This window comes from Leucopleurus acutus, assembly GCF_964270905.1.
Source record: "Leucopleurus acutus genome assembly, chromosome: 5".
NCBI classification, from domain to species: domain Eukaryota; kingdom Metazoa; phylum Chordata; class Mammalia; order Artiodactyla; family Delphinidae; genus Leucopleurus; species Leucopleurus acutus.
In genome coordinates this window covers 84,109,257-84,133,886 of record NC_139147.1, presented here as the reverse complement: position 1 = coordinate 84,133,886, position 24,630 = coordinate 84,109,257, and the positions used below count along the sequence as shown (strand labels likewise).

Sequence of the window (24,630 nt, the reverse complement as noted above, 5' to 3'; positions counted from 1 at the left end):
TGGAGGTAAGGTGGGAAGTAAAACAATCAGTGAGAGCCTAGGGAATACATGAATGCTTTATACTCCTTATTCCACTTTTAATACTTACCCTCTATCTGCCATTAAAAGTTAGCTCTAGTATCTTGTGTTGTCTATAATGTTAACTAATGAATTCCAGAATCTGGCCTTTAAAATGCAAATCTTCACAATTTAGAGAAAAAAAGTCCTTGAAAGAGATGAGACATCCCCTTTCCTCAGTAACTGCTGAGAGAGATCTCCCTGTGATATAAAACTAGAAAAAAACACTGATTATTAGGGTATTAACATCAAAATACCCTATGGTATTTTGTATCTATTGAAATACCCATTGGTATTCATAAGAATTCCAATTCTGTCTTCCTGTGCAAAAACGAGACCTCTCTGCCTACCTCTTTCTAATTTATGTAGAGTTACTGCAAGTAGAGTTTGAACAAAGGGTCTTTAAAAACTCTTAAAACTATAAAATTATTGCTAGGGCCTATGAAAATACCTTGTAATTTTTTTAAAAGCAAAATATTTTTTAAAAAATAATTTTTTTAGAAAAAGTTTTTTTTATTTTTTTTTTTGGGGGGGGAGTTTGTGCTGAGTCTGTCATGTTGGGCCTGTTATACTCATTTATATGACCGTTGGGTCCCTATTCGCATTTGCATTTACTGCCCATGCTTGAAACTCCCCAGTGTCCCTGTCTTGGTCATGAACCCTAATTCTGTTGACCTAGAAAGTTCTTTGTGGAAGCTTTCTAGCAGGCCTCTCCCCCAGTGTCCCCACCCTCCAGCCCCTATGTCCTAGTGCTTTTTCTACAATGCAGAACTCCTTGTTGTGCAGACCTGATTGCTCCTCGTTGCTCCAGGATCCGTTCGATCCAGTTCCCAGGAAAGCATGTCTGCAGGGCCCTCTGCGGTCTGCAGTCCTGCCCCCGACCAGGCACCCAGCACCCCAGGTGCTGCAGAGAACTTGCTGGGGTCCCCCGTGCCTTGGCAGAGACAGCTCTCTGCCAGATACCCTTCCTTCGTCTCCCCGTGTCCTGACCCCTCCTTCCTCTGAAACCTTCAACCTTCCCTCCGGCAGAGTTACTTGCTCAGCTCTGTGCTTCCACAGCGCTTGCCCTGTGGAATTTGAATTCCCTCCACAGCCGTCTTGCTAGGTTGGGAGCAACTGATTCCCCTTCATCTTTTTCTTCCTTCCCTCAGCCCCACAGCAGGGACACTCTTGGGCACCGTGCAAATTTAATCTTCAATTTCTAGTTGTTATGACATTGTTGCTGTCAGGATACCACCTACGTTCACAGTAGGATGGGTAAATGTGTGGGGGACGACTGTAAATACAGATTCTTTGTAAATCCAGGTTCTTAATTCTTCCCCCTTTTAATATTTTTTCCCCTTAAATCACGTGTCCTTTTTGCTGCTCCAGCTCTATAATTGGACTGTCACCTGGGGAGCCTGAGGCAGCAGAATATCAAAGAGGGTAGACACTAAATTTTTAATGTAAATGTCAACCAGGATACCTACTACCTGTGCAAAGGGAGGCCCAGATTCAGGCACAAAGCCTATTACCAGATACTTGGTTTCCCTGCTTGCGTCTCTTCTGTCTGCCGATGTGCACTTGACTCCTATTAACTTTAACAGGAATTGTGTGTGTTCCCTGAGGGGCGAGCATAGCTTTTTTTTTTTTTACATCTTTATTGGAATATAATCGCTTTACAATGGTGTGTTAGTTTCTGCTTTATAACAAAGTGAATCAGTTATACGTATACACATGTTCCCATATCTCTTCCCTCTTGTGTCTCCCTCCCTCCCACCCTCCCTATCCCACCCCTCCAGGCAGTCACAAAGCACTGAGCTGATCTCCCGGTGCTATGCGGCTGCTTCCCACTAGCTATCTACCTTACGTTTGGTAGTGTATATATGTCTATGCCTCTCTCTCACTTTGTCACAGCTTACCCTTCCCTCTCCCCATATCCTCAAGTCCATTCTCTAGTAGGTCTGTGTCTTTATTCCTGTCTTACCCCTAGGTTCTTCATGACATTTTTTTCCCCTTAAATTCCATATATATGTGTTAGTATACGGTATTTGTCTTTCTCTTTCTGACTTACTTCACTCTGTAGGACAGACTCTAGGTCTATCCACCTCATTACAAATAGCTCAATTTCGTTTCTTTTTATGGCTGAGTAATATTCCATTGTATATATGTGCCACATCTTCTTTATCCATTCATCCAATGATGGACACTTAGGTTGTTTCCATCTCTGGGCTATTGTAAATAGAGCTGCAATGAACATTGTGGTACATGACTCTTTTGGAATTATGGTTTTCTCAGGGTATATGCCCAGTAGTGGGATTGCTGGGTCATATGGTAGTTCTATTTGTAGTTTTTTAAGGAACCTCCATACTGTTCTCCATAGTGGCTGTACCAATTTACATTCCCACCAGCAGTGCAAGAGTGTTCCCTTTTCTCCACACCCTCTCCAGCATTTATTGTTTCTAGATTTTTTGATGATGGCCATTCTGACTGGTGTGAGATAATATCTCATTGTAGTTTTGATTTGCATTTCTCTAATGATTAATGATGTTGAGCATTCTTTCATGTGCTTGTTGGCAGTCTGTATATCTTCTTTGGAGAAATGTCTATTTAGGTCTTCTGCCCATTTTTGGATTGGGTCGTTTGTTTTTTTGTTATTGAGCTGCATGAGCTGCTTATAAATTTTGGAGATTAATTCTTTGTCAGTTGCTTCATTTGCAAACATTTTCTCCCATTCTGAGGGTTGTTTTTCGGTCTTGTTTATGGTTTTCTTTGCTGTGCAAAAGCTTTGAAGTTTCATGAGGTCCCACTTGTTTATTTTTGTTTTTATTTCCATTTCTCTAGGAAGTGGGTCAAAAAGGATCTTGCTGTGATTTATGTCATAGAGTGTTCTGCCTATGTTTTCCTCTAAGAGTTTGATAGTTTCTGGCCTTACATTTAGGTCTTTAATCCATTTTGAGTTTATTTTTGTGTATGGTGTTAGGGAGTGATCTAATCTCATACTTTTACATGTACCTGTCCAGTTTTCCCAGCACCACTTATTGAAGAGGCTGTCCTTTCTCCACTGTACATTCCTGCCTCCTTTATCAAAGATAAGGTGACCATACGTGCGTGGGTTTATCTCTGGGCTTTCTATCCTGTTCCGTTGATCTATCTTTCTGTTTTTGTGCCAGTACCATACTGTCTTGATTACTGTAGCTTTGTAGTATAGTCTGAAGTCAGGGAGCCTGATTCCTCCAGCTCCGTTTTTCGTTCTCAAGGCTGCTTTGGCTATTCGGGGTCTTTTGTGTTTCCATACAAATTGTAAACTTTTTTGTTCTAATTCTGTGAAGAATGCCACTGGTAATTTGATAGGGATTACAATGAATCTGTAGATTGCTTTGGGTAGTACAGTCATTTTCACAATGTTGATTCTTCCAATTCAAGAACATGGTATATTTCTCCATCTGTTTATGTCATCTTTGATTTCTTTCATCAGCGTTTTATAGTTTTCTGAGTACAGGTCTTTTGCCTCCTTAGGTTAGTATATTCCTAGGTATTTATTCTTTTTGTTGCAATGGTAAATGGGAGTGTTCCCTTAATTTCTCTTTCTGATTTTTCATTGTTACTGTATAGGAATGCCAGAGATTTCTGTGCATTAATTTTGTATCTTGCAACCTTACCAAATTCATTGATTAGTTCTAGTAGTTTTCTGGTAACATCTTTAGGATTTTCTATGTATAGTCTCATGTCACCTGCAAACGGTGACAGTTTTACTTCTTTTTTTCCAACTTGTATTCCTTTTATTTCTTTTTCTTCTGATTGCTGTGGCTAGGACTTCCAAAACTATGTTGAATAAGAGTGGTGAGAGTGGACATCCTTGTCTTGTTCCTGATCTTAGTGGAAATGCTTTCAGTTTTTCACCACTGAGAATGATGTTTGCTGTGGGTTTGTCATATATGGCCTTTCTTATGTTGAGGTAGGTTCCCTCTATGCCCATTTTCTGGAGAGTTTTTATCATAAATGGGTGTTGAATTTTGTCAGAAGCTTTTTCTGCATCTATTGAAATGATCATATGGTTTTTTATTCCTTAATTTGTTAATATGGTGTATCACATTGATTGATTTGCATATACTGAAGAATCCTTGCATTCCTGGGATAAATCCCACTTGATCATGGTGTATGATCCTTTTAATGTGTTGTTGGATTCTGTTTGCTAGTATTTTGGTGAGGATTTTTGCATCTATGTTCAACAGTGATATTGGTCTGTAATTTTCTTTTTTTGTGATATCTTTGTCTGGTTTTGGTATCAGGGTGATGGCGGCCCGTAGAACAGATTTGGGAGTGTTCCTCCCTCTGCAATTTTTTGCAAGAGTTTGAGAAGGATAGGTGTTAGCTCTTCTCTTGAATGTTTGATAGAATTTGCCTGTGAAGCCACCTGGTCCTGGACTTTTGTTTGGTTGAAGATTTTTAATTACAGTTTCAATTTCATTACTTATGATGGGTTTGTTTATAGTTTCTAATTCTTCCTGGTTCAGTCTTGGAAAATTGTACCTTTCCAAGAATTTGTCCATTTCTTCAAGGTTGTCCATTTTATTGGCATATTGTTGTTTGTAGTAGTCTTTTATAATACTTTGTATTCCTGTTTTGTCAGTTGTGATTTCTCCTTTTTCGTTTCTAATTTTATTGATTTGTGTCCTCTCCCTTTTTTTCTCGATGAGTCTGGCTAAAGGTTTATCAATTTCGTTTATGTTCTCAAAGAACCAACTTTTAGTTTTATTGATTTTTGCTATTGTTTTCTTTGCTTCTATTTCATTTATTTCTGCTCTGATCTTTATGATTTCTTTCCTTCTACTGACTTTGGGTTTTCTTTGCTCTTCTTTCTCTAGTTGTTTTAAGTGTAGGATTAGGTTGTTTATTTGAGATTTTTCTTGTTTCTTGAGGTGAGATTTTATTGCTGTAAAATTCCCTCTTAGAACTGCTTTTGCTGAGTCCCATAGGTTTTGGGTCATCGTGTTTTCGTTGTCATTTGTTTCTATGTATTTTTTAATTTCCTCTTTGATTTCTTCAGTGGTCTCTTGGTTATTCAGTAGTGCACTGTTTTGCCTCCATGTATTTGTGTTTTTTACAGTTTTTTTCCTGTAACTGATGTCTAATCTCATATCGTTGTGGTCAGAAAAGATGCTTGATACGATTTCAATTTTCTTAAATTTTCTGAGGCTTGATTTGTTACCCAAGATGTGAGAATGTTCCATGTGCACTTGAGAAGAAAGTGTGTTCTGCCACTTTTGGGTGGAATGTCCTATAAATAGCAATTAAGTCTATCTGATCTATTGTGTCATTTAAAGCTTGTGTTTCCTTATTTATTTTCTGTTTGGATGATCTGTCCATTGGTGTAAGTGGGGTGTTAAAGTCTCCTACTATTATTGTGTTACTCTCAATTTCCCCTTTTTTGATGGTAAACATTTGCCTTATGTATTGAGGTGCTCTTATGTTGGGTGCATAAATATTTATAATTGTTATATCTTCTTCTTGGATTGATCCCTTGATCATTATGTCGTGTCCTTCCTTATCTCTTTTAACAGTCTTTTTTTTAAAGTCTATTTTATCTGATACGAGTATTGCTACTACAGCTTTCTTTTGATTTCCATTTGCATGGAGTATCTTTTTCCATCCCTTCACTTTCTGTCTGTATGTGTCCCTTGGTCTGAAGTGGGTCGCTACAAGAGACAGCATATATATGGGTCTTGCTTCTGTATCCATTCAGCCAGTGTGTGTCTTTTGGTTGGAGCATTTAATCCATTTACATTCAAGGTTATTATTGATATGTATGTTCCTATTACCGTTTTCTTAATTGTTTTGGGTTTGCTTTTGTGGGTCTTTTTCTTCTCTTGTGTTTCCTGCCTAAAGAAGTTCCTTTAGCATTTGTTGTAAAGTTGGTTTGGTGGTGCTGCATTCTCTTAGCTTTTGCTTGTCTGTAAAGCTTTTGATTTCTCCATCAAATCTGAATGGGATCCTTGCTGGGTAGAGTAATCTTGGTTATGGGTTTTTCTATTTCATCCCTTTAAGTATATCCTGACACTCCCTTCTGGCCTGCAGAGTTTCTGCTGAAAAATCAGCTGATAACCTTATGGGGATTCCTTTGTATGTTATTTTTTGCTTTTCCCTTGCTACTTTTAGTATTTTTTCTTTGAATTTAATTTTTGTTAGTTTGATTAATAGGTCTTGGTGTGTTTCTCCTAGAGTTTATCCTGTATGGGACTGGTTGAGTGCAGAGGCAACTATGTGCTTATGTGAACCTAAAATAAGGGCTCTCAAAGATCCCCTAGAGAAAGGAAGTCAAGAAATCAAACCAAGTCTCTTAATGCTGTGCTGTTCAGACAAAAACTCTCTGGGCTGGGAGGAAGCCTTAAATCATACACTGTAACTTGTATAGATATTTAAATAGATTTAAAAGTTCACTGTTCTGAGGATGAATCTTACACTATTTTTTCACTTGGAAAAGATACTTTCCAAATGAAAAAAAAAATTATTCAACTAGTTATAGAAACTTTGGTTTTAAAAGATAGGGAAATACTCAAATAAAAATAAAATTATGTAAAATAATCACAAAAACTAAGTTATTCATAAAAGTTTAAATAGTATTCCTTTTTTGTAATATAAACTCTTTCTCTCTCTAAAGCTTTTTTGGATAGGAAAAAGGAAAAATCTAAACCTAGTTTAATGATTTTGGAATTTTTGCTTCTAATTTATAAGACATGAAACAAAGAAGTCAAACTTGACTTCCACACATAGTGTTTTAATTCCAAGAACAGCTGGCCACCATGAACCAGAAAATGACCGTACTCCACCTTGGAGACTGGTTCTTTCCTTCTCTTTCCCTTTGTGGAACTCTTGGTCTATGTAGAGATGACAGAACACCCACTCATCTGCCTTCCCTGGGAACCCTCACTGCACATACAGCAGGATCTGACTGGCTGGTTTCATCCGTCAGATATGTGTCCTCATCTAAAATCCAATTTGTTTTCACCTTTTCCCCAGAGGCCTCCATGATTGGCCACATTGTCATCTTGATGATTCTGCTCTGCAACCTCTCCCAACCCTTCTTGGAATGAGGCACAGAACACCCTTGCTCATGAGCCCAGGCTGGAGCTCTGATGCTCAACATCACACCTATATACTAACTGACTGCTCTGTAGGCTCCTGTGGTCTGTGACCTGTGGGCGTGGATCACCAGCCCTTTTCTAGCAGTCTTCACAGAGGCACCCTTGACCCAGCCTTCCACACCCCATGCCGTCTCTTCCAAGAAACATGGGAGGTGAACTTGGCCCATTTGTTTGGCAAAGAAAATGGTCATGCTTCTCAGAGGCATTTCCTGGGAAAATTCCAGGATGCTTTCAGGCTTCTACAGTTTCAAACCAGATCTTTTGGTTACTCAGAGGAATTTTGAGAATACATTTTGAACTCTTTTTGGTAACCAAGACCCTTAAAGATAGAATTAAACAGTGCTCCCTGACACATGGAAGAATTAATTTGCCTCAACTACTAGACTCTGACTCCCCTAACTAAACTATGAGTTCCTTGAGTTTGCATTTTGTTTGTTGTTTTCTTGGCATGTGGTGGTGGGTCGCCAATACATGCTGAATAAATAAAAAAGCAATCACCTAGCAAAGCAAAGTTTTTGCAAATTTTGGGTCACAGATAAAAGAGTTCAGCTCTTCTTAAGCTCAACACAGCAAGTATACATGCAATGCTACGATGTAGCAAATCAAGATCCTTGATTTGCTTCCCTGTTGAGTTCTGGTCTCCTGCTAAATAATAGACTTGGTCTGTTTCTGGAGACAGAAAGTGGCTGACACCCAGCCAGTAAGCCCTGAGAAGACTTCCCTTTACTGCATGGCCTAAAAGAATCTGCCAAGCTGCCTTCCCAGCAGGTTCTGACATGTTTTTATGAATCCTTCAGTAGATGCCTCTCCTTAAACCCAGTTCAGAGCACCTTTCATAGTTCTCTTTCTCATATTGGTCCCCAAATAAAAAGACACATCCCTGAGAGAGTGAAGCAATAAATCAGCTTACTAGTCTGGCCCAAAACTTCACAACAGCCTCAGGAAAGCTTATGCTTCAAAAGCCGACTCCCATCTCTCCCTCCCTTCCTCCCTGCAATTTCAGCCCATTGTATCTTGTTCTGTCCTGAGAAGATCATAGGAGTGTGGACCTTGAAGGGATGTTCACACATCTTGTCTCACCAGCACAAAGCTGGAATGAGTTCCCTTTTAAGGGGCTGCTTCTCACAACCTGCAAACATTTCACATGTACTACCCAGTCATTAAGAGTTTTCCTCTTTACACACTGCCTATCTAGAAGATTAAAGATGATTAGTGGCTGCCAAGTTACTGGACAAGTGGGAAGAAGAGGGCCTAACTTTTAATTCTGCTCCTAGCACTCTCCAGGAAGCTGACCATCTGCCAGCACATAGGCTGGCCTCTGAGAGATTACTGACCACTCACCTGCAACTTGCCCTGCTGCCTTGTGTGGGACATGAGAAGGTCTTCAGAGGATGACATGCTTCTGGGCAGTTCTGTTGCGGCTAGGCAGGCCCCAAAAGTCTGGAGCATCTGAGCAGTGCTCTTCAATGCCAGAGCAAAATTTTCAATGGCCTGGAAGTTCAGACAATCATAACAGTGTGGAGGGATTAACATTCACCAATATGCTCTCTCAATAGGACAGGAGAACTATTTCCTGAGTATATGAAATAGGCCATGCATTGTACTTTGTGCTATACATTTGTCTGTCATCTCAATAATCTAGAGTGGAAGGCATTTTATCTCCATTTTATAGAAGAGGGAACTGAAGCTCTAGCAGGTCAAGTAAATTGGCCAAGATCATATTACTAGGACAGTAAGGAAGGAAAGAAGGCAGGATTCAACCAATGGTTGTTCTATTTTTTCAGGAGTTTTCTGAGGATCAAAAGGAATGGCAAATTTGAAAGGATCTTGGGCACAGATGAGTACCTTACAAATGTAACAGTAAGAACTAAGAGAATCAGGTGTAAAGCCTGGAAATGTCATCCTAGAAATAGGGGAAAGCCAAAGGCTTCCTGTGGCGCGTCCAATTAACAAAATAACTTGATTCCATGTGTCTGATTAGTGATTATTAGTAATTGGTGATTATTAGTGATCACTAATTGGAAACTGTACAGAGGACCTGCCCCTAATAGAGTGATTCAGAAAAGCTTGGCCTTAGTCTTGGCTCTGCCACTGCTTGACCATATGACCTTAGATAAATCACCTCTTTACTCTGTAAAGCCCGTGAACCACAACTACTGAAGCCTGCACGCCTAGAGCCCGTGCTCTGCAACAAGAGAAGCCCGTGCACCGCAAGGAAGAGTAGCCCCAGTTCGCCGCAACTATCTCTGCCCACGCACAGCAACGAGGACCCAATGCAGCCAAAAATAATAAATAAATAAATAAATAAAATTTATAAACACAACCAAAAAGAAAACATTACACTCTAAAACAGGGTGAATTCTCCTACTTAATCAAATGTAGTTGAGGTGTTTGTTCATCAGTAAATGTTTTTAAAATAAATAAATTTATTTATTTACTTTTGGCTGCATTGGGTCTTCACTGCTGTGTGCATGTTTTCTCTAGTGCAGAGAGTGGGGGTACTTTTTGTTGCGGTGTGTGGGCTTCTCATTGCGGTGGCTTCTCTTGTTGCAGAGCATGGGCTCTAAGCATGCAGGCTTCAGTAGTTGTGGCGCACGGGCTTAGCTGCTCCACAGCATGTGGGATCTTCCCGGACCAGGGCTCAAACCCATGTCCCCTGCATTGGCAGGTGGATTCTTAACCACTGCGGCACCAGGGACATCCTCATCAGTAAATGTTGAACAACATGTTTCCAAAGTGAGTAGATAGAGAGGTGTGCTGACACTGCAAGGTGTTTTCAGGATGGTGAAAGCAGCTTCTGATTTTGCATAGAAAACCTAATCTTCTCAAGGGTATGGGGCTAGGAGAGCAGGGAAAGGGGAATGACAACTTTATATAGACAAACATTATTTGCTGAGTTTCAATCTCACTTTTTCCTTAATATTCCTGACCCTTCTAGTTTAGCATAATAACCATCACTACGAGTAAGTAGGAAAAAGTAAAATACTATATTTCAGATGCTTTCATAGACATTATATCACTTATTCTGCATATCAAACCTTCAGGTAGCTTTTGTTAGTCCAAGGTTTCCTACCATTGGCACTACTGATATGTTGGTCCAGATAATTCTTTATTGTGGGGGGCTGTCTAGTGCATTATAAGATGTTTAGCAGGGGCTTCCCTGGTGGCACAGTGGTTGAGAGTCCGTCTGCCGATGCAGGGGACACGGGCTCGTGCCCCGGCCCGGGAAGATCCCACATGCCGCGGACGTGGCTGAGCCCGTGAGCCATGACGGCTGAGCCTGCGCGTCCGGAGCCTGTGCTCCGCAACGGAAGAGGCCACAACAGTGAGAAGCCGCATACCGCAAAAACAAACAAACAAACAAAAAACCAAATAGAAACATATTAGGGCTTCCCTGGTGGCACAGTGGTTGAGAGTCCGCCTACTAATGCAGGGGACACGGGTTCATGCCCCGGTCCGGGAGGATCCCGCGTGCTGCGGAGCGGCTGGGCCCGTGGGCCGTGGCCGCTGGGCCTGCGCATCCGGAGCCTGTGCTCCGCGACGGGAGAGGCCGCAGCGGTGAGAAGACCACGTACCGCAAAAAAAAAAAAAAAAAAAAAGATATTTAGCAGCATCCTTGGCTCCTACCCAGGATACGCCAGTAACACCCCTCTCCCCAAGTTATGACTATAAAAAACATCTATCTGAAGACATCAATAAATGTCCTCTGCGGGAAAAATTGCCCCAAGCTGAGAACCACTGTGTTAGTTGCAGGGGAGAAAACAAACTCAGAGAGGTTTAGTAACTCCCCTGAGCTCAGATAAGAAGCAATGGTGGCAACATTTCAATGCAGCTTCTTCTGACTTGGTCGGTTTCAATCTGTCTGTACACTAGAATCATCTGGGGACTTTTGTGACCCACTAATGCCTGAGACCCATCCTAGATCAAGTAAATTAAATTCTCTGAAGTATAGCAGGGTATTTTGCAAACTCCCCAGGTGCACCCTAAATCAAGTCCCCCAAAACCCCCATACCATAAAATGAGCCAAGGCGAAGGTAATCAGCAAGAGAAGCCCTAGCTTTTATCCTTGCACCTTGTCTCTCCCCCAGCCTGTTGCTTAGAAAACCCAACCTTCCCGATGTTAGGCAGTCACGGGCAATGACTGCCCAACAGTTGATCTCTAGGTCTCCTGTCTCTAGAAAACCAGGAGGGACACTGAAAAGGGCACATAAATTGGTACTTACAGTTCGATGATTTATCCACTGACTGTGGTGATATTCCAAAGTTCCCCCTAAGTCCTCTGTCAGTTGGCTTTTGTCGATGTAGTGATGAAGGTCAGAAATGGAGTTTAACATAACGATCTAAAACAGAAAAAAACCAATATATTACTCACAGATAATTAAGTAGCTCATCTAGATTCTACTGTTATTTAATTTAAAAATTTGTTTTATTTTTTGGCTGCTCCATGCAGCATGCAGGATCTTAGTTCCCCCAGGGACCGAACCCCTATCCCCTGTGCGGACAGGGGACATGGAAGCGAAGAGTCTCAACCACTGGACCACCACAGAAGTCCCTACTGTTGTTTAAATAGTACTTCAACTTTGCCTAATCAGGCATTTATATCCAAAGATGGTTACTTCAACCAGTAAGTAACTCTTTCCATTTCCCTTTGAGTGAGGAAGAGCAGTGTTGAACAGCCTGCAACAAAACAGTGACTTGAATCAGTGAGCTCAGTTCTAAGCTGCCTAGAAGTCAGGTCTTGCTTTAGGTAAATTTTTGTCAAAAGTTCCCAGGCTAAAGTATACCCTTCAGCCACCAAAAGCAAACGCTGTACTGAGACCTAAAAATCTGCAATGAAAATTCAAATAAAAGGTGGGCTGGTGAATATCAAAATAAAATTAGGACACAAGGACCTACTGAGGAGTATGGACTGAGAAGATTCACTACACTGATGCCCCTTCTGTGAGGGATGGTGATATACCCCCAACTTATCTCATGTGGAGAAAGTCTGGAGGTGATTGTGAGTGGGTTTTCATGAATTAACAAGCCTGCTGATGAACAAATGCCCAGACATCTAGAGGCGGATGACATACTCCAATCTGTCCCTTTCTACTCTACTGCAGTGGTCCTGCCCAGGGAGCAGTCCCAGCTCTCTGTAGCAGGGACAATATCATACCCCTACTCACTCTCATCTCTGAAACACACCCCCCTTGTAGCCTTTAACTGATGACTTTATATTTCTTCAGTCATTGATTATTTTGACCTGTGAGTATAATAAACTTCTTCCTGCAAAGCCTGCCCCTCATTTCTTCCTGTGGCAGCACTGACTTTACCATGTCATATCCAACATGTACATTCTTAGAACAGATTCTTGGTCAGAGGACATGAGAATATAGGCTTTTTTCTATTTATATAGTTTTAGTCAAGTGATAAATTTGGGATGAAAAGAATACAAGTTAGACCCCCAAAGTCTTCAGGTAAAACAAAACTGACTGACTCATTCAACATATCTGTATTGAACTTCTAATAATGGCCAGGCTCTGAGGGATAAAAGTAAGCACAAAAAGCCCTGCGTTCAAGGAACTTAAGTTTAGTGGGATTTGATTCTACATATCACTATGTTAACCTTGTCAGGCTCCATGTTCCATGCCTTTCTCCTTCACTTATGGAAAGGAGTTTGGGAATTTTAAAATTTATTTTTATAACATAAGAGAAGGGGGAAAAACAAACAAACAAACAAACCTGAATCCATCTCTGTCTTTCCCTCCTAAAATTTTTTTTTTAATAAATGTATTTTATTTATTTTTGGCTGCATTGGGTCTTCGTTGCTGTGCGCGGGCTTTCTCTAGTTGTGGTGAGCGGGGGCTACTCTTTGCTGTGGTGCACAGGCTTCTCATTGCGGTGGCTTCTCTTGTTGCAGAGCATGGGCTCTAGGCACGCGGGCTTCACTAGTTGTGGCTCGCAGGCTCTAGAGTGCAGGCTCAGTAGTTATGGCACACGGGCTTAGTTGCTCCACGGCATGTGGGATATTCCCGGACCAGGGCTTGAACCCGTGTCCCCTGCATTGGCAGGTGGATTCTTAACCACTGTGCCACCAGGCAAGTCCCTTTACTCTTATTCTTGAAATTTTTCTATGAGTTGAAAATTATTTCCAACTCAACGAAAAATAAAACCAAAAATATATTAGAAACTTTTCTATATCACTATAGATTTATCTTATTTTTCTTCTGTTTTTCATTTCTCAATTGAGATATAATTTACATAAATAAAATGCACAGATTTTAAGGGTACAGTTCAATTCATTTTGACAAATGTATACACACATGTACACTTTTTAACCAAGATATAGAACATTTCCTCAGAAAGTTCTCCTAGGCCTCCTTCTGGTCTCCACTATCTCCACCCCCAACAGCAGCCACTGTTTTAATTGTCTATCACCATAGCTTAGTTTTGCCTCTTCTTGAACTTTATGTAAAAAGAATCACAGAATATATAAACTTCAGGGTCTAGATTCTTTCTTTCAAGAGAATATTTCTGAGATAAATGCATGTTGTTGCATGTTCAGTACTTCACTCCTTCTTTATTGCTTAATATTATTCCTTTATATAAATATGCCACAATTTCTTTATCTATTCATCTGTTATTGCAAATGTGTTTTCATTTCTCTTGGGTGGGTCATGGGGCAGGTATATGTTTAACTTCGTAAAAAATTGCCAACTGTTTCCACCATGGTTGTACCACACCGTACCACTTTTGATGGTTGCATAATATTTAACTGACTGGGTAGACCATAATTTATTTAACCAGCTCCCTGTTGTTGGGCATTACTTTTTTCCCAATCATTTACTATTACAAACAATTTGGTAATGAATATAATTATATATGCAGCTTTCTGCATGTGCGTGAGGTACCTGCAGAATAACTCCTATAGGTAGGTCAGAGAGTATGTACATTTTAATTTTTGATAAACACCGTCAATCAGTCTTTCATATTGGTCATTACCAACTTCATTCCTAACAACAAAGTATGCAAATGCTTGTTTGCCCCATATCTCTGCCAAAGTTAGAGGTAAAAAAAATTTTTTTAACATCTTTATTGGAGTATAATTGCTTTACAATGGTGTGTTAGTTTCTGCTTTATAACAAAGTGAATCAGTTATACATATACATATATCCCCATAGCTCTTCCCTCTTGCATCTCCCTCCCGGCCACCCTCCCTATCCCACCCCTCTACGTTGTCACAAAGCACTGAGCTGATCTCCCTGTGCTATGCGGCTGCTTCCCACTAGCTATTTTACGTTTGGTAGTATATATATGTCCATGCCACTCTCTCACTTTGTCCCAGCTTACCCTTCCTCCTCCCCATATCCTCAAGTCCACTCTCTAGTAGCTACTAGTTTGCATCTTTATTCCTGTCTTGCCCCTAGGTTCCTCATAACCTTTTTTTTTTTAGATTCCATATACATGTGTTAGCATACTGTATTTGTTTTTCTCTTTCTGACTTACTTCACTCTGTAGGACAGACTCTAGGTCCATCCACCTCACGACAAATAACTCAATTTCATTTCTTTTAATGGCTGAGTAATATTTCATTGTATATATGTGCCACATTTTCTTTACCCATTCATCTGTTGATGGACATTTAGGTTGCTTCCATGTCCTGGCTATTGTAAATAAAGCTGCAATGAACATTGTGGTACATGGCTCTTTTTGAATTACGGTTTTCTCAGGGTATATGCCCAGTAGTGGGATTCCTGGGTTGTATGGTAGTTCTATTTTTAGATTTTAAGGAATCTCCATACTATTCTCCATAGTGGCTGCATCAATTTACATTCCCACTAACAGAGCAAGAGGGTTCCCTTTTCTCCACACCCTCTCCAGCATTTATTCTTTGTATATTTTTTTGATGATGGCCATTCTGACGGGTGTGAGATGATATCTCATTGTAATTTTGATTTGCATTTATCTAATGATTAATGATGTTGAGCATTCTTTCATGTGTTTGTTGGCAGTCTGTATATCTTCTTTGGAGAAATGTCTGTTTAGGTCTTCTGCCCACTTTTGGATTGGGTTGCTTGTTTTTCTGATATTGAGCTGCATGAGCTGCTTGTAAATTTTGGAAATTAATCCTTTGTCAGTTGCTTCATTTGCAAATATTTTCTCCCATTCTGAGGGTTGTCTTTTGGTCTTGTTTATGGTTTCCTTTGCTGTGCAAAAGCTTTGAAGTTTCATGAGGTCCCATTTGTTTATTTTTGTTTTTACTTCCATTTCTCTAGGAGGTGGGTCAAAAAAGATCTTGCTGTGATTTATGTCATAGAGTGTTCTGCCTATGTTTTCCTCTAAGAGTTTAATAGTGTCTGGCCTTCATTTACGTCTTTAATCCATTTTGAGTTTATTTTTGATTATGGTGTTAGGGAGTGTTCTAATTTCATTCTATTACATGTAGCTGTCCAGTTTTCCCAGCACCACTTATTGAAGAGGCTGTCCTTTCTCCACTGTATATTCTTGCCTCCTTTATCAAAGATAAGGTGACCATATGTGCGTGGGTTTATCTCTGGGCTTTCTATCCTGTTCCATTGATCTATCTTTCTGTTTTTGTGCCAGTACCATCTTGAATACAGTACTGTCTTGAATACTGTAGCTTTGTAGTATACTCTGAAGTCAGGGAGCCTGATTCCTCCAGCTGTTTTACTTTCTCAAGATTGCTTTGGCTCTTTGGGGTCTTTTGTGTCTCCATACTAATTTTAAGATTTTTCTGTTCTAGTTCTGTGAAAAATGCCAGTGGTAGTTTGACAGGGATTGCACTGAATCTGTAGATTGCTTGGGGTAGTAGAGTCATTTTCACAATGTTGATTCTTCCAATCCAAGAACATGGTATATCTCTCCATCTATTTGTATCATCTTTAATGTCTTTCAACAGTGTCTTATAATTTTCTGCATACAGGTCTTTTGTCTCCTTAGGTAGGTTTATTCCTAGATATTTTATTCTTTTTGTTGCAGTGGTAAATGGGAGTGTTTTCTTAATTTCACTTTCAGATTTTCCATCATTAGTGTATAGGAATGCCAGAGATTTCTGTGCATTAATTTTGTATCCTGCAACTTTACCAAATTCATTGATTAGCTCTAGTAGTTTTCTGGTAGCATCTTTAGGATTCTCTATGTAGAGTATCATGTCATCTACAAACAGTGACAGCTTTACTTCTTCTTTCCTGATTTGGATATCTTTTATTTCTTTTTCTTCTCTGATTGCTGTGGCTAAAACTTCCAAAACTATGTTGAATAATAGTGGTGAGAGTGGGCAACCTTGTCTTGTTCCTGAGCTTAGTGGAAATGCTTTCAGTTTTTCACCATTGAGGATGATGTTGGCTGTGGGTTTGTCATATATGGCCTTTATTATGCTGAGGTAAGTTCCCTCTATGACTAGTTTCTGGAGGGTTTTTATCATAAATGGGTGTTGAATTTTGTCAAAAGCTTTCTCTGCAACTATTGAGATGATCATATGGTTTTTCTCCTTCAGTTTGTTAATATGGTGTATCACATTGATTGATTTGTGTATATTGAAGAATCCTTGCATTCCTGGGATAAACCCCACTTGATCATGGTGTATGACCCTTTTAATGTGCTGTTGGATTCTGTTTGCCAGTATGTTGTTAAGGATTTTTGCATCTATGTTCATCAGTGATATTGGCCTGTAGTTTTCTTTCTTTGTGACATTTTTCTCTGGTTTTGGTATCAGGGTGATGGTGGCCTCATATAATGAGTTTGGGAGTGTTCCTCCCTCTGCTATATTTTGGAAGAGTTTGACAAGGATAGGTGTTAGCTTTTCTCTAAATGTTTGATAGAATTCACCTGTGAAGCCACCTGGTCCTGGGCTTTTGTTTGTTGGAAGATTTTTAATCACATTTTCAATTTCAGTGCTTGTGATTGGTCTGTTCATATTTTCTACTTCTTCCTGGTTCAGTCTTGGAAGGTTGTGCATTTCTAAGAATTTGTCCATTTCTTCCAGGTTGTCCATTTTATTGGCATAGAGTTGCTTGTAGTAATCTCTCATGATTCTTTGTATTTCTGCAGGGTCAGTTGTTACTTCTTCTTTTTCATTTCTAATTCTATTGATTTGAGTCTTCTCCCTTTTTTTCTTGATGAGTCTGGCTAATGGTTTATCAATTTTGTTTATCTTCTCAAAGAACCAGCTTTTAGTTTTATTGATCTTTGCTATAGTTTTCTTCATTTCTTTTTCATTTATTTCTGATCTGATCTTTATGATTTCTTTCCTTCTGCTAACTTGGGTTTTTTTTTTTTTTTCTTTCTCTAATTGCTTTAGGTGTTAAGGTTAGGTTGTTTATTTCAGATGTTTCTTGTTTCTTAAGGTAGGATTGTATTGCTATAAACTTCCTTCTTAGAACTGCTTTTGCTGCATCCCATAGTTTTTGGATCGTCGTGTTTTCATTGTCATTTGTCTCTAGGTATTTTTTTTTTTTTTTTTGGTGGTACGCGGGCCTCTCACTGTTGTGGCCTCTCCCTTTGCGGAGCAACAGGCTCCTGACGCACAGGCTCAGCGGCAGTGGCTCATGGGCCCAGCTGCTCCGCGGCATGTGAGATCTTCCCAGACCGGGGCACGAACCTGTGTCCCCTGCATCGGCAGGCGGACTCTCAACCACTGCGCCACCAGGGAAGCCCTCTAGGTATTTTTTGATTTCCTCTTTGATTTCTTCAGTTATCTCTTGGTTATTAAGTAGTGTATTGTTTAGCCTCCATGTGTTTGTATTTTTTACAGATCTTTTCCTGTAATTGATACCTAGACTCATAGCATTGTGGTCGGAAAAGATATTTGATATGATTTCAATTTTCTTAAATTTACCAAGGCTTGATTTGTGACCCAAGATATGATCTATCCTGGAGACTGTTCCATGTGCACTTGAGAAGAAAGTGTATTCTGTTGTTTTTGGGTGGAATGTCCTATAAATATCAATTAAGTCCATCTTGTTTAATGTAGCATTTAGAGCTTGTGTTTCCTTATTTATTTTCATTTTGGATGATCTGTCCATTGGTGAAAGTTGGGTGTTAAAGGCCCCTACTACGATCGTGTTACTGTCGATTTCCCCTTTTATGGCTGTTAGTACTTGACTTATGTATTGAGGTGGTCCTATGTTGGGTACATAAATATTTACAATTGTTATATCTTCTTCTTGGATTGATCCCTTGATCATTATGTAGTGTCCCTCTTTGTCCCTTGTAATAGTCTTTGTTTTAATGTCTATTTTGTCTGATACTAGAATTGCTATGCCAGCTTTCTTTTGATTTCCATTTGCCTGAAAAAGAACATCTTTTTCTGTCCCCTCACTTTCAGTCTGTATGTGTCCCTAGGTCTGAAGTGGGTCTCTTGTAGGCAACATATATATGGGTCTTGTTTTTGTATCCATTCAGCCAGTCTATGTCTTTTGGTGGGAGCATTTAATCCATTTACATTTAAGGTAATTATCGATATGTATGTCCTATTACCATTTTCTTAATTGTTTGGGGTTTGTCATTGTAATTCTTTTCCTTCTCTTGTGTTTCCTGCCTAAAGAAGTTCCTTTAGCATTTGTTGTAAAGCTGGTTTGGTGGTGCTGAATTCTCTTAGCTTTTGCTTGTCTGTAAAGATTTTAATTTCTCCGTTAAATCTGAATGAGATCCCTGCTGGGTAGAGTAATCTTGGTTGTAGGTTCTTCCCCTTCATCACTTTAAATATGTCCTGCCACTTCCTTCTGGCTTGCAGAATTTCTGTTGAAAGATCAGCTGTTAACCTTATGGGGATTCCCTTGTATGTAATTTGTTGTTTTTCCCTTGCTGCTTTTAATATTTTTTCTTTGTATTTAATTTTTGATAGTTTGATTGATATGTGTCTTGGTGTGTTTCTCCTTGGATTTATCCTATACGGGACTCTGTGTGCTTCCTGGAGTTGATTAACTATTTCCTTTCCCATATTAGGGAAGTTTTCAACTGTAATCTCTTCAAGTATTTTCTCAGTCCCTTTCATTTTCTCTTCGTCTTCTGGGACCCCTATAATTCGAATGTTGGTGCATTTAATGTTGTCCCAGAGGTCTTTGAGACTGTCCTCACTTTTCTTCATTTTTTTTTTCTTTATTCTGCTCTGCAGTAGTTTAATAATTTCCACTATTTTATCTTCCAGGTCACTTATCTGTTTTTCTGCCTCAGTTATTCTGCTAGTGATCCCTTCTAGAGAATTTTTAATTTCATTTATTGTGTTGTTCATCACTGTCTGTTTGCTCTTTAGTTCTTCTAGGTCCTTGTTAAACATTTCTTGTATTTTCTCCATTCTATTTCCAAGATTTTGGATCATCTTTACTATCATTACTCTGAATTCTTTTTCAGGTAGACTCCCTATTTCCTCTTCATTTGTTAGGTCTGGTGGGTTTCCACCTTGCTCCTTCATCTGCTGTGTGTTTCTGTCTTCTCATTTTACTTAACTTACTGTGTTTGGGGTCTCCTTTTCACAGGCTGCACGTTCGTAGTTCCCATTGTTTTTGCTTTCTGCCCCCAGTGGCTAAGGTTGGTTCCATGAGTTGTGTAGGCTTCCTGGTGGAGGGGACTAGTGCCTGTGTTCTGGTGGATGAGGCTGGATCTTGTCTTTCTGGTGGGCAGGTGCACGTCTGGTGGTGTGTTTTGGGGTGTCTGTGGCCTTATTATGATTTTAGGCAGCCTCTGTGCTAATGGGTAGGGTTGTGTTCCTATCTTGCTAGTTGTTTGGCATAGGGTGTTCTGCACTGGAGCTTGCTGGTCATTGAGTGGAACTGGATCTTGGCGATGAGATGGAGATCTCTGGGAGATTTTCACCGTTTGATATTATGTGGAGCTGGGAGGTCTCTTGTGGACCAATGTCCTGAGAACTTGGCTCTCCCATCTCAGCTGCACGGCCCTGACACCTGGCTGGAGCACCAAGAGCTTGTCATCCACACGGCTCAGAATAAAAGGGAGGAAAAAAAAAAAGAAAGGAGAAGAGAAAATAAAATAAAATAAAGTTATTAAAATAAAAAATAATTATTAAAAAAATTTTTAAGTAATAAAAAAAGAAAGAAAGAAGAGAGCAACCAAACCAAACAAAAACCCCCCCAATGATAACAAGCACTAAAAACTATACTAAAAAAAAAAAGAAAAACGGACAGACATAACGCTAGGACAAATGGTTAAAGCAAAGCTATACAGACAAAATCATACACAGAAGCATACACATACACACTCACAAAAAAAGAAAAAGGGAAAAAAATATATATATATTGTTGTTCCCAAAGTCCACTTCCTCAATTTTGGGATGCTTCATTGTCTATTCAGGTATTCCACAGATGCAGGGTACATCAAGTTGAATGTGGATATTTAATCCGCTCCTCCTGAGGCTGCTGGTAGAGATTTCCCATTCTCTTCTTTGTTCGCACAGCTCCTGGGGTTCAGCTTTGGATTTGGCCCCAACTCTGCGTGTAGGTCGCCTGAGGGCGTCTGTTCTTCGCTCAGACAGGACGGGGTTAAAGGAGCCGCTGACTCGGGGGCTCTGGCTCACTCAGGCCAGGGGGAGGGAGGGCACGGAGTTCGGGGCAAGCCTGCAGCAGCAGAGGCCAGTGTGACATTGCAACAGCCTGAGGCACACCATGTATTCTCCCGGAGAAGCTGTCCCTGGATCATGGGACCCTGACAGTGGCGGGCTGCACAGGCTCCCGGGAGGGGAGGTGTGAATAGTGACCTGTGCTTGCACACAGCCTTCTTGGTGGCCGCAGCAGCAGCCTAAATGTCTCATGTCCATCTCTGGGGTCTGCGCTGACAGCTGCGGCTCGCGCCTGTCTCTGGAGCTCCTTTAAGTGCGCTCTTAATCCCCTCTCCTCGTGCACCAGGAAACAAAGAGGGAAGAAAAAGTCTCTTGCCTCTTCAGCAGCTCCAGACTTTTCCCGGACTCCCTCCCGGCTAGCTGTGGCGCACTTGCCCCCTTCAGGCTGTGTTCATGCTGCCAGTCCTCTCCCTGTGATCCGACCGAAGCCCGAGCCTCAGCTCCCAGCCCCCGCCTGTCCCGGCAGGTGAGCAGACAAGCCTCTTGGGCTGGTGAGTGCTGGTCAGCACCGATCCTCTGTGCGGGAATCTCTCTGCTTTGCTCTCCGCACCCCTGTTGCTGCGCTCTCCTCTGTGGCTCAGAAGCTTCCCCCATCTGCCACCCACAGTCTCCGCCTGCAAAGGGGCTTCCTAGTGTGTGGAAACCTTTCCTCCTTCACAGCTCCCTCCCACTGGTGCAGGTCCCGTCCCTATTCTTTTGCCTCTGTTTTTTCTTTTGCCCTACCCAGGTATGTGGGGAGTTTCTTGCCTTTTGGGAGGTCCAACGTCTTCTGCCAGCATTCAGTAGGTGTTCTGTAGGAGTTGTTCCACATTTAGATGTATTTCTGATGTATTTGTGGGGAGGAATGTGATCTCCATATCTCTTCCGCCATCTTGAAGCTCCTCCAGAGGTAAAATTTTTAATCTTGTCATTTTAATTTGTTTTCCTTTTATATGTATCACAACGTTGATTTTAATTTTTACTCACAGTTGCCTATATTTGTCACCCCCATATTTTAGATCCTGATTTTTCTTTACTCATACTATTAGTTTCTCTTCCTTTTTCAATCTCTTTCTACAGTCTTGGACATCACCTTTTATATAACACCACTGGATTTATATAATTCCAGTACTCCTTTACCCAAGTCACTCCCCAACTCAAAAACCTTCACTGGATCCCCATTGCCTACTGAATTAAATCCAGAACCTTTATCCTTACACTTAAGACATATTCCATGTTTCTTATCTTTTCTTCTAAAATATGATCCTATATGTACTTCCAACAAGAATGGGGCTTCCCCATGGACCTCACGTAAAGAGTGTACTTCCTGCTTCCATGTCCTTACACGTGCCGTTCCCTCTGCCCAGAATGCCCTCCTCTCCCTCTCTGCCTGAGGAATCCTACCTTCCTTGGAAACAAGCTCACATGCCATCTTCTGCGCATGCCCTAAACAAATGCAGACAAGAAGAAAGGTCATGCTTACCGGCACTTTCATTTTAAATTCATCTCGATAGTACTTAATGCCAATGTCAGTGAATGTCCTCTGGATAAAGCAGGATGGACGAAGAATGAATATAAGCTGCAAGTTTCCTGGAAATGCTACCTGGAATGATCATAAAAAGTGTCAGGGCAAATGTCACATCCATTGGTCTCCTCTTGCCCAAGATTACAGATGACAAAGTTAAAGTGGACACCATGGATACCAAGAATTAGAATATATTTCACAGGATTTCACAGCTGAGAGAGCTCTTACTGGTCACATAATCTAAACCCCTCCTTAAAAGCAAAACCAAACCAAACAAACAAAAAGATTTTCTGATTAAAAAAACAATTTATACACTTTATAGAAAAATTGAGAAATTAATAAAAGTATACATTAGAATAAGAAAACCACCCATGATTTCATAACCATTCTTAATATTTCAATTTAATTATTTCTAGGCTATTTTCTCTGCTTAAATATCTAGCATAGTTAAACTCAACCTGTAGAAATATTTTGCAACCTGCCTTTTAATTTAATATTATACCATGAGCTTTTATTTCTGTTATTAAAAATCCTTTGGAAATATTTTTATGGGTGTAACCAATCCCTTATTACTAGTGATTTAGGCTCCTCCATATTTTTATTATAAATAACACTAAAATGAAATCTTTATCCACATTTTAGAGCATAGCTTCCTAGAAAAATTGCTGAGTCAAAGATTTAGTATTTTAAGGGTTCTTAATGCATCTTATTGCTAAGTTGCTTTCAGGAAGCACTGTTCTCATCTTGAGGTAAGATTCTGAGAAATGAGATAACAAATTCATGTAACAACTTAGTGTCAAAATTGGGAATCCAAGTCTCCCATCACTCATGGCTTTCCATTCTTCCAGTGGTTCTCAAGAACAACCTGCTGAAGTGCTTGTTAAAATATAGTCTGGTCTTGGGACTTCCCTGGTGGCACAGTGATTAAGAATCCACCTGCCAATGCAGGGGACACGGGTTTGAGCCCTGGTCCAGGAAGATCCCACATGTCGTGGAGCAACTAAGCCCATGAGCTACAACTACTGAGCCTGCGCTCTAGAGTCCACGAGCCACAACTACTGAAGCCTGCATGCCTAGAGCCCATGCTCTGCAACAAGAGAAGACACCACAATGAGAAGCCCGCGCACCACAACAAAGAGTAGCTCCCGCTCGCCACAACTAGAAAAAGCCCGTGCGTAGCAACAAAGACCCAATGCAGCAAAAAATAAATAAATAAATAAACTTATTTTAAAAATCATAATAATCTGGTCTTTACCCTGAAATATTCTGATTCATTAGGACTGGGATAAAGTCCAGATATCTGTATTTTTAACAAGCACCTGAAGAGATTCTGACTGGTAGTCAGGTTTTCAGATCCCCGCACTATAGGATTTTTCACACATAAAGGTGATCAATGTAATTCTTGGACACATTAGTCTCAAGTATTAGATGAGTCAAGTATTGTCTATGAATCCTGGGAAACCACAACTCTCTGGAGGCCAGAACTCTGGAATGGTCATGGGCACTGTCTAAATCCTCGGGGCATCAACCGTCGTTGTAGTTATCCCTCAAATAAATATGGTAGGGAATTCCCTGGTGGTGCAGTGGTTAAGAATCTGCCTGCCATTGCAGGGGACATGGGTTTGAGCCCTGCTCCAGGAAGATCCCACATGCCACAGAGCAACTAAGCCCGTGGACCACAACTACTGAGCCCGTGTGCCACAACTACTGAAGCCCATGCGCCTAGAGCCCGTGCTCTGCGACAGGAGAAGCCACCACAATGAGAAGCCTGTGCACCACAATGAAGAGTAGCCCCCGCTCACTGCAACTAGAGAAAGCCCACACGCAGCTAGGAAGACCCAGCACAGCAAAAAATAAATAAAGTAATTAAATAAATTAAAAAAGTAAACCAAAGGGACAAAACAATCCATGCACAAAGAGAAGGGAGTCTTCCATTCCCTCATCTTTGAAATTCAAGTTCCTAAACAGAAGATCCTTATATTTTTTTATGTCTGGACAGGACAAATGAGCTGAGACACTATTTGTGTATCTGGATGAGGCTCCAAAGTGATCTGAGAGAGACTCTGTATGTGTCCATGTCCCTATGTGTGACTGCTTCTGTACGTAGGCATAACTGAGGCTTCAAACATCCCTCTTCCATTCCAGCCTCTACATTACCATCCTACCATATCCCATCATCTTCAGCCAGTCCCAACTGCCCCAGGGAGGCATGCTTTGGTGGAAATGTTGGTGTGGCTGGCCCTGAGGTGTCTTTGCCTGCTCATGTGGCTGAGTTCCCTGGTCTGAGGTCCCTACAGCTAAAGGATGCATGTACTTGCCGGAAGGCAACAAATAGGGGTAAACATCAGACTAATAAGATGGAAAAGGAAGCC

General features: G+C 40.6%; 1 protein-coding gene across 1 annotated transcript in view; it reads right to left on the bottom strand.

Annotated features, from left to right (window-relative positions):
* The window catches only part of MCF2L2 (MCF.2 cell line derived transforming sequence-like 2), a gene marked incomplete at both ends in the record, with an annotated part of 183,947 nt that overhangs the window by 108,645 nt on the left and 50,672 nt on the right, over positions 1 to 24,630 (bottom strand). The window contains 3 exon segments of the mRNA XM_082840148.1: positions 8,523 to 8,672; positions 11,405 to 11,521; positions 22,217 to 22,336. Coding sequence (XP_082696274.1) covers positions 8,523 to 8,672; positions 11,405 to 11,521; positions 22,217 to 22,336 — 387 coding nt within the window.